The 10304-nt window shown below is 53.3% G+C and overlaps 1 protein-coding gene across 1 annotated transcript in view; it reads left to right on the top strand.

Moving 5' to 3' along the window:
- The first annotated feature begins 237 nt into the window (after positions 1–237).
- Positions 238–10304, top strand: part of LOC143277015 (two pore potassium channel protein sup-9-like) — a 97920-nt gene continuing 87853 nt past the window's right edge. Inside the window, exon 1 of the mRNA XM_076581729.1 lies at positions 238–520. Coding sequence (XP_076437844.1) covers positions 238–520 — 283 coding nt within the window. The remainder of the gene's footprint in view (positions 521–10304) is intronic.

The following is a 10304-nucleotide window of genomic DNA, read 5'->3' as shown; positions in this document are numbered from 1 at the left end:
AAATAAAATAAAATAAAATTAAAATAAAAACTTGACCTTAAGCGCAAAAAAAAAACCCAAAAAAAAACGCTCATAGGTCACACAAACCTTGACCCGACCCTAGCACCACCACCCCACCACCCAACAGCCACCACCCCCACACACACACACACCTTTACCTTCTCTCCACCACTCCCCTCCCACCCCCAACCCCCCCACACCCCCACTCACAGCCTCCCCCATGCCTGCGCCAGAGATATGAAGAAGCAGAACGTGAGGACTCTGTCCCTAATAGTGTGTACCTTCACCTACCTGCTCGTTGGGGCCGCAGTCTTCGATGCCCTGGAGTCCGAGTTCGAGACCGAGAACTTCAAGGTTCTGATGGAGAATGAACGAGAGCTGAGGGGCCGCTACAACATTAGTGACGAGGACTTCGAGGAGCTGCGTCGGAACATGATCAAGCTGGTTCCGTACAAGGCTGGCACCCAGTGGAAGTTTGCCGGGGCTTTCTACTTCGCCCTCACCGTCATCACCACCATTGGTCAGTGTGTTGTGTTGTGTTGTGTTGTGTGTATGTGTGAATCTGTGTGTGTGTGTGTGTGTGTGTGTGTGTGAATCTGGGTGGGTGGGTGGGGGTATTGGGGAAGGGTGTGTGTGTGTGTGTCCCTCTGCTTCTCTCACTGTCTCTGTGTGTGCGTGCGTGTGTACGTGTATGCTGGTGTGTGTGTGAGTGTGTGTGTGCGTGTGTGTATGTGTGTGCGTGTGTGTGTATGTGTGTATCTCTATATGTGTGGTGTGTGTATGGGGGGGTGGAGTGGGTGTGCGTGCGCGCGTGTATGTGTGTGTGTGGGGGGGTTGGGGGGTGGGGGGGAGTGTGTTGAAGAAGGGCACGGGGGGTTCAGTGTTTGTGTCAAGTCTGCCTGTCTGCTCTATCTGTCTGTCTGTCTGATTTAATCTGTCTGTGTTGCTGTTTGTGTGGCTCTTTCTTTCTGTCTCTGTGTGTGTGTGTGTGTGTGTGTGTGTGTGTGTGTCTGTGTGTGTGTGTGTGTGTGTGTGTGTCTGTGTGTGTGTGTGTGTCTGTGTGTGTGTGTGTGTGTGTGTGTGTGTGTGTGTGTGTGTGTGTGTGTGTGTGTGTCTGTGTGTGTGTGTGTGTGTCTGTGTGTGTGTGTGTGTGTGTGTGTGTCTGTGTGTGTGTGTGTGTGTGTGTGTGTCTGTGTGTGTGTGTGTGTGTGTGTGTGTGTGTGTGTCTGTGTGTGTGTGTGTGTGTGTGTCTGTGTGTGTGTGTGTGTGTGTGTGTGTGTGTGTGTGTGTGTGTGTCTGTATCTGTGTCTGTATTTGTGTGTGTGTCTGTGTGTGTGTGTGTGTGTGTGTGTGTGTGTGTGTGTGTGTGTGTGTCTGTGTCTGTGTCTGTATTTGTGTGTGTGTGTGTGTGTGTGTCTGTGTCTGTATTTGTGTGTCTCTGTGTGTGTGTCCGTGTCAGAGGAAACAGAGCGGGTTGATTATATCGATTGGACGTCACGAGCTGTTCCCCAGCCCGTAGTGTTATCTGTCTGTCTCTGTCTATCTGTTTGTCAGTCTATCTGTATGTCTGTCTGTCTGTCTGTCTCTCTCCCTTTGTCTCTTCTTCCCCACGCCCCCCCCCCCCCCTCAACACCCCCCCCCCCCCAACACACACACCCCTCACACACACACACCGCTACACCCTGGTGTTGTTTCTCTCTCGTTTGACGCTGACGGAAGGCCATAGACACAGCAGGCAGTGAGGGACGTGACGGTGACGAGTGTGTTCAGACCTCCACCCCCACCTCTCGCCCTGAAGGGGATGGAGAGAGAGAGGGGGTGGGGGGAAGAAATCAATAACCCCCCACCGACCACCCACCCCAACCTCCCTCCCGGACAATACGACCATCTTCACACACACACGACACACGTGGTTCCCACAGCCACTCGGCGTGACGATGCTTCAGTCAGCATGTGTGGCCATACGTCTGCGTCGTGTCCGTCCGTCCATCTATCTGTCTGTCTCTCTGTCTGTTTGCCTGTCTGTCTGCCCGTCTGTCGGTTTGTCTGTCTGTCTGCCTGCCTGTCTGTCCGTCTGTCTGTCTGTCTGTTTGCTTGTCTGTATGTCTGCCTGTCTGCCTGTCTGTTTGCCTGTCTGTCGGTTTGTCTGCCTGCCTGCCTGTCTGTCTGTCTTACGGTTTGTCTGTGTGCCTGCCTGCGACTGTCTATGTTGGCTCGCGTCTCAGTCTGTCCGTCTGTCTGTCTGTCCATCTGCTTTGTCTTTTCCGTGTCTGTCTGTCACTGTTGTTTTTTAAATTTATTTATTTTATTTATTTATTTATCTTTTTTTTCTTTCTTTTTTTTTTCTTTTTTTTTCTAGGCCTGACTAAGCGCGTTGGGTTACGCTGCTGGTCAGGCATCTGCTTGGCAGATGTGGTGTAGCGTATATGGATTTGTCCGAACGCAGTGACGCCTCCTTGAGCTACTGATACTGAAAACTGAAACTGTCTTGTCTGTCTCATCACCAGTATGCTTTCTCCCGCTTCCTGCTTTCTCATTTCCATCTCATTCTGCTTTTTACTTTGTTCTAGTTTAATCTTCTTTTTTTTTCTTTGTTTTGAAGACTGGTCAACACGACACAGAGAGAGAAACACGAGCGGTTTGTTTATCTTTACTTTCAGTAATTAACAATGCTGTCTATCTCTGTCTCTGTCTCCCCGAGCCCCTTATACCCCCACCCCCACCCCTCTCTCTCTCTCTCTGTCTCTCTCTCTCTCTCTCCATCTCTGAGCCATCAGGTATCAGCAGCAGCAGCAACAGCAGTGTGGTTCAAAATGAGTGACAATGGATGAGGACAGATTTGACAACAGTAAAGATGATGATGATGACGACGATGATGATGATGATGACGATGATGATGATGATGATGACGAGGATGGTGGTGATGATGATGGTGATGATGATGGTGATGATGATGACGATGATGGTGATGATGACGATGACGAGGATGGAGATGATGATGATGATGATGATGATAATGGTGGTGGTTGTGGTGTTGGTGACGGTGACGATGATGATTATGATAGTGACGGTGACGATGACGTTGATAGTGACGAAATGACGACGATGGGAGCCGAGGGGTGGTGGAGCAGGGCGCTGGTTGAAAGAAGGAAGGGGTGGGGGGTGGGGGGGTGGGGGGGGGTAAAGGGGGTGAAGGGGGTGGGTGTGAAGGAACTGTCTGCACGTGCGGTGAGTACTGTCTGTTGTCTCGTACTGTCTGTTGTCTCGTGTAGTGAGTACTGTCTGTTGTCTGTTGTCTCGTGCAGTGAGTACTGTCTGTTGTCTGTTGTCTCGTGCAGTGAGTACTGTCTGTTGTCTCGTGCAGTGAGTACTGTCTGTTGTCTCGTGCAGTGAGTACTGTCTGTTGTCTGTTGTCTCGTGCAGTGAGTACTGTCTGTTGTCTCGTGCAGTGAGCACTGTCTGTTGTCTCGTGTAGTGAGTACTATCTGTTGTCTGTTGTCTCGTGCAGTGAGCACTGTCTGTTGTCTGTTGTCTCGTGCAGTGAGCACTGTCTGTTGTCTCGTGTAGTGAGTACTGTCTGTTGTCTCGTGCAGTGAGTACTGTCTGTTGTCTGTTGTCTCGTGCAGTGAGCTCTGTCTGTTGTCTGTTGTCTCGTGCAGTGAGTACTGTCTGTTGTCTCGTGCAGTGAGCACTGTCTGTTGTCTCGTGCAGTGGGTACTGTCTGTTGTCTCGTGCAGTGAGTACTGTCTGTTGTCTCGTGCAGTGAGCACTGTCTGTTGTCTGTTGTCTCGTGCAGTGAGTACTGTCTGTTGTCTGTTGTCTCGTGCAGTGAGCACTGTCTGTTATCTCGTGCAGTGAGTACTGTCTGTTGTCTCGTGCAGTGAGTACTGTCTGTTGTCTCGTGCAGTGAGCACTGTCTGTTGTCTCGTGCAGTGAGTACTGTCTGTTGTCTGTTGTCTCGTGCAGTGAGCACTGTCTGTTGTCTGTTGTCTCGTGCAGTGAGTACTGTCTGTTGTCTCGTGCAGTGAGTACTGTCTGTTGTCTCGTGCAGTGAGTACTGTCTGTTGTCTCGTGCAGTGAGTACTGTCTGTTGTCTGTTGTCTCGTGCAGTGAGCACTGTCTGTTGTCTGTTGTCTCGTGCAGTGAGTACTGCCTGTTGTCTCGTGTAGTGAGTACTGTCTGTTGTCTCGTGCAGTGAGTACTGTCTGTTGTCTCGTGCAGTGAGTACTGTCTGTTGTCTCGTGCAGTGAGCACTGTCTGTTGTCTCGTGCAGTGAGTACTGTCTGTTGTCTGTTGTCTCGTGCAGTGAGCACTGTCTGTTGTCTGTTGTCTCGTGCAGTGAGTACTGTCTGTTGTCTCGTGCAGTGAGCACTGTCTGTTGTCTGTTGTCTCGTGCAGTGAGTACTGTCTGTTGTCTCGTGCAGTGAGTACTGTCTGTTGTCTGTTGTCTCGTGCAGTGAGTACTGTCTGTTGTCTGTTGTCTCGTGCAGTGAGCACTGTCTGTTGTCTGTTGTCTCGTGCAGTGAGTACTGTCTGTTGTCTCGTGCAGTGAGCACTGTCTGTTGTCTCGTGCAGTGAGTACTGTCTGTTGTCTCGTGCAGTGAGTACTGCCTGTTGTCTCGTGTAGTGAGTACTGCCTGTTGTCTCGTGCAGTGAGTACTGTCTGTTGTCTCGTGCAGTGAGCACTGTCTGTTGTCTGTTGTCTCGTGCAGTGAGCACTGTCTGTTGTCTCGTGCAGTGAGTACTGCCTGTTGTCTCGTGTAGTGAGTACTGCCTGTTGTCTCGTGCAGTGAGTACTGTCTGTTGTCTCGTGCAGTGAGCACTGTCTGTTGTCTGTTGTCTCGTGCAGTGAGCACTGTCTGTTGTCTCGTGCAGTGAGTACTGTCTGTTGTCTCGTGCAGTGAGCACTGTCTGTTGTCTGTTGTCTCGTGCAGTGAGCACTGTCTGTTGTCTCGTGCAGTGAGCACTGTCTGTTGTCTCGTGCAGTGAGTACTGTCTGTTGTCTCGTGCAGTGAGTACTGTCTGTTGTCTCGTGCAGTGAGTACTGTCTGTTGTCTGTTGTCTCGTGCAGTGAGTACTGTCTGTTGTCTCGTGCAGTGAGCACTGTCTGTTGTCTCGTGTAGTGAGTACTATCTGTTGTCTGTTGTCTCGTGCAGTGAGCACTGTCTGTTGTCTGTTGTCTCGTGCAGTGAGCACTGTCTGTTGTCTCGTGCAGTGAGTACTGTCTGTTGTCTCGTGCAGTGAGTACTGCCTGTTGTCTGTTGTCTCGTGCAGTGAGTACTGTCTGTTGTCTCGTGCAGTGAGTACTGTCTGTTGTCTCGTGCAGTGAGTACTGTCTGTTGTCTGTTGTCTCGTGCAGTGAGTACTGTCTGTTGTCTCGTGCAGTGAGCACTGTCTGTTGTCTCGTGTAGTGAGTACTATCTGTTGTCTGTTGTCTCGTGCAGTGAGCACTGTCTGTTGTCTGTTGTCTCGTGCAGTGAGCACTGTCTGTTGTCTCGTGTAGTGAGTACTGTCTGTTGTCTCGTGCAGTGAGTACTGTCTGTTGTCTGTTGTCTCGTGCAGTGAGCTCTGTCTGTTGTCTGTTGTCTCGTGCAGTGAGTACTGTCTGTTGTCTCGTGCAGTGAGCACTGTCTGTTGTCTCGTGCAGTGGGTACTGTCTGTTGTCTCGTGCAGTGAGTACTGTCTGTTGTCTCGTGCAGTGAGCACTGTCTGTTGTCTGTTGTCTCGTGCAGTGAGTACTGTCTGTTGTCTGTTGTCTCGTGCAGTGAGCACTGTCTGTTATCTCGTGCAGTGAGTACTGTCTGTTGTCTCGTGCAGTGAGTACTGTCTGTTGTCTCGTGCAGTGAGCACTGTCTGTTGTCTCGTGCAGTGAGTACTGTCTGTTGTCTGTTGTCTCGTGCAGTGAGCACTGTCTGTTGTCTGTTGTCTCGTGCAGTGAGTACTGTCTGTTGTCTCGTGCAGTGAGTACTGTCTGTTGTCTCGTGTAGTGAGTACTGTCTGTTGTCTCGTGCAGTGAGTACTGTCTGTTGTCTCGTGCAGTGAGCACTGTCTGTTGTCTCGTGCAGTGAGTACTGTCTGTTGTCTGTTGTCTCGTGCAGTGAGCACTGTCTGTTGTCTGTTGTCTCGTGCAGTGAGTACTGTCTGTTGTCTCGTGCAGTGAGCACTGTCTGTTGTCTGTTGTCTCGTGCAGTGAGTACTGTCTGTTGTCTCGTGCAGTGAGTACTGTCTGTTGTCTGTTGTCTCGTGCAGTGAGTACTGTCTGTTGTCTGTTGTCTCGTGCAGTGAGCACTGTCTGTTGTCTGTTGTCTCGTGCAGTGAGTACTGTCTGTTGTCTCGTGCAGTGAGCACTGTCTGTTGTCTCGTGCAGTGAGCACTGTCTGTTGTCTCGTGCAGTGAGTACTGTCTGTTGTCTCGTGCAGTGAGCACTGTCTGTTGTCTCGTGCAGTGAGTACTGCCTGTTGTCTCGTGTAGTGAGTACTGCCTGTTGTCTCGTGCAGTGAGTACTGTCTGTTGTCTCGTGCAGTGAGCACTGTCTGTTGTCTGTTGTCTCGTGCAGTGAGCACTGTCTGTTGTCTCGTGCAGTGAGTACTGTCTGTTGTCTCGTGCAGTGAGTACTGCCTGTTGTCTGTTGTCTCGTGCAGTGAGTACTGTCTGTTGTCTCGTGTAGTGAGTACTGTCTGTTGTCTCGTGCAGTGAGTACTGTCTGTTGTCTGTTGTCTCGTGCAGTGAGTACTGCCTGTTGTCTCGTGCAGTGAGCTCTGTCTGTTGTCTCGTGCAGTGAGTACTATCTGTTGTCTGTTGTCTCGTGCAGTGAGCACTGTCTGTTGTCTCGTGCAGTGAGCACTGTCTGTTGTCTGTTGTCTCGTGCAGTGAGCACTGTCTGTTGTCTCGTGCAGTGAGCACTGTCTGTTATCTCGTGCAGTGAGTACTGTCTGTTGTCTCGTGCAGTGAGTACTGTCTGTTGTCTCGTGCAGTGAGCACTGTCTGTTGTCTCGTGCAGTGAGTACTGTCTGTTGTCTGTTGTCTCGTGCAGTGAGCACTGTCTGTTGTCTGTTGTCTCGTGCAGTGAGTATTGTCTGTTGTCTCGTGCAGATGATGACCTGACCTGTGTACAGGGCCACACTGTAGGGCAGGGTTTGAAGCTGGGATCGATCCCCACAAGGATGATGAAGGGGGGGAGGGGGCGGAAGGGGGTGGGGTGTGTGTGTTGGGGAGGGGATTACTGTCCCTCACTTTGGGGGGGTGGGGGTGGGGGGGTGGTGGCCACCGGGCATAGCGTGGGAATTTTACCATGTGTGGCTGTGGGGTGTGTGTGTGTGGGGGGGGGGGGGGGGGGTGGAAGGGGCAAGGGGGGGGGGACGGGGAGCAGAGTGTGTGTGTGTGTGTGTGTGTGTGTGTGTGAAGGCCATGGTGTCCTGCCATTACTGCCCCCTGTCCACAGTCTGTTTCAGTTTAGCTCACTCAGTACGGCCAGTCCTCTCTTCTCCTCTACACAGACCCCTCGGATGCCCAGTGGGTGTCTGAATGACCCAACCTTTAGCTTCCGTCGTCAGAATTGCGGTATTCTTTGTCAACATTCACCTCTTCAGTATAAGAGCCTTCCGCTTGCAATATTTTGATGATGGTAATTGGCGTGAAACGCTGTTAACGTCGTTCCTTTCGCCGTTCGTATGGAGAGAGTTAAAACAGAAGGTGGCAGAACGGTCAAGACGCTCGTCTGCCAAATACACAGAGTCCTTGAGGGTCTGGGTTCGAATCCCGCTCTCGCCCTTTCTCCTAAGTTTGACTTGGAAAATCAAGTGAGGGTTGCCTAGCTGTCTTTCAGATGAGACGATAAACCCACGTCCCTGGTGTGCAGTACGCACTTTGCGCACTGAAAAAGAACCCATGGCAACGAGAGTGCTGTCCTCTGGCAAAGTTCTGTAGAAGAAATCCACTCTGATAGGTAAACTAATACATATGCATGCACTCCAGGCCTGACTAAGCGTGTCTGGTTACGCTGCTGGACAGGCATTTGCCTAGCAGATGTGGTGTAGCGTATATGGATTTGTCCGAAAGCACTAACACCTCCTTGAAAAACTGAAATTGAAACTTAAAAAAAAAAAAAAAAATGTCCACGCTCTCACACTGTGCTCCCTGCCAATGACGTCAGTCTATGAATGACGTCACCCCTGCCCACACTCTCCGTCTCGTACGCCAATGACGTCAATTTAGGTATGACGTCACACACACACACACACACACACATACACACACTCCTAAAAGACGATAAAAGACAAAAAGAACTGGAACAAGGTCTCTCTAGTATTCACACACAGTGGTTCTCATCCTCCCTGTTGACGACGACGACGACGACGATGATGATGATAATAGCGACGACGACGATGATAACGGTGGCTATAGATGAAAGGTGACAGTGAAGGACAGCAGGCAGTGTTGTCTGTAAGGACGGCAGGGAGGGAGGGGGGGGGATGAGGGGGGGGGGTATGAAGAAGTGTTGCGAGGGGCAACAGATCTCGGTCGCTCGATAGGACGGGCAGTCAGGGAGGGGGACGAGCAGGGTAGGGGGGCAGGGCAGAGAGAGAGTAGGAGGGGGGTGGGGGGTGAGGGGTGGGCAGAGAGAGAGAGAGAGAGTAGGAGGGGTACGAGGGTGGGGCCGGTCACAGAGAGAGAGAGAGTAGGAGGGGGGCGAGGGTGGGACAGGTCACAGAGAGAGAGAGAGTAGGAGTGGTACGAGGGTGGGACAGGTCACAGAGAGAGAGAGAGTAGGAGGGGGGCGAGGGTGGGACAGGGTACAGAGAGAGAGAGAGTAGGAGGGGGGCGAGGGTGGGGCAGGGTACAGAGAGAGAGAGAGTAGGAGTGGTACGAGGGTGGGACAGGTCACAGAGAGAGAGAGAGTAGGAGGGGGGCGAGGGTGGGGCAGGTCACAGAGAGAGAGAGAGTAGGAGGGGGGTGGGGGTGGGGCAGGTCACAGAGAGAGAGAGTAGGAGGGGGCTGGGGGTGGGGCAGGTCAGAGAGAGAGAGAGAGTAGGAGTGGTATGAGGGTGGGGCAGGTCACAGAGAGAGAGAGAGTAGGAGGGGGGTGGGGGTGGGGCAGGTCACAGAGAGAGAGAGTAGGAGTGGTATGAGGGTGGGGCAGGTCACAGAGAGAGAGAGAGAGTAGGAGTGGTATGAGGGTGGGGCAGGTCACAGAGAGAGAGAGAGTAGGAGTGGTATGAGGGTGGGGCAGGTCACAGAGAGAGAGAGAGTAGGAGGGGGGTGGGGGTGGGGCAGGTCACAGAGAGAGAGAGTAGGAGGGGCGTGGGGGTGGGGCAGGTCACAGAGAGAGAGAGTAGGAGGGGGGTGGGGGTGGGGCAGGTCACAGAGAGAGAGAGAGTAGGAGGGGGGTGGGGGTGGGGCAGGTCACAGAGAGAGAGAGTAGGAGGGGCGTGGGGGTGGGGCAGGGTACAGAGAGAGAGAGAGTAGGAGGGGGGTGGGGGTGGGGCAGGTCACAGAGAGAGAGAGAGTAGGAGTGGTATAAGGGTGGGGCAGGTCACAGAGAGAGAGAGAGTAGGAGGGGGGTGAGGGGTGGGCAGAGAGAGAGAGAGAGAGTAGGAGGGGGGCGAGGGTGGGGCAGGGTACAGAGAGAGAGAGTAGGAGGGGTACGAGGGTGGGGCAGGTCGCAGAGAGAGAGAGTAGGAGGGGGGCGAGGGTGGGGCAGGTCACAGAGAGAGAGAGTAGGAGGGGGGCGAGGGTGGGGCAGGTCACAGAGAGAGAGAGAGTAGGAGGGGTGGGGGGGTAGGACAGAGAGAGAGAGAGAGTAGGAGGGGTGCGGGGGGGGGGGGGTAGGACAGAGAGAGAGAGAGTAGGAGGGATGCGGGGGTGGGGGGGTAGGACAGAGAGAGAGAGAGTAGGAGGGGTGCGGGGTGGGGGGGTAGGGCAGAGAGAGAGAGTAGGAGGGGGGCGAGGGTGGGGGGTAGGGCAGAGAGAGAAAGAGTAGGAGGGGTGCGGGGGTGGGGGGTAGGGCAGAGAGAGAGAGAGTAGGAGGGGTGCGGGGGTGGGGGGGTAGGACAGAGAGAGAGAGATAGGAGGGGTGCGGGGGTGGGGGGGGTAGGACAGAGAGAGAGAGAGTAGGAGGGGTGCGGGGGGGGGGGGGGGTAGGACAGAGAGAGAGAGAGTAGGAGGGATGCGGGGGTGGGGGGGGTAGGACAGAGAGAGAGAGAGTAGGAGGGGTGCGGGGTGGGGGGGTAGGGCAGAGAGAGAGAGTAGGAGGGGGGCGAGGGTGGGGGGTAGGGCAGAGAGAGAAAGAGTAGGAGGGGTGCGGG

This window comes from Babylonia areolata, chromosome 33 (genome assembly GCF_041734735.1).
Source record: "Babylonia areolata isolate BAREFJ2019XMU chromosome 33, ASM4173473v1, whole genome shotgun sequence".
Taxonomy (NCBI): Eukaryota; Metazoa; Mollusca; class Gastropoda; order Neogastropoda; family Buccinidae; genus Babylonia; species Babylonia areolata.
The sequence above is the reverse complement of the archived record's forward strand: the minus strand, read 5'-3'. Positions and strand labels throughout refer to the sequence as shown.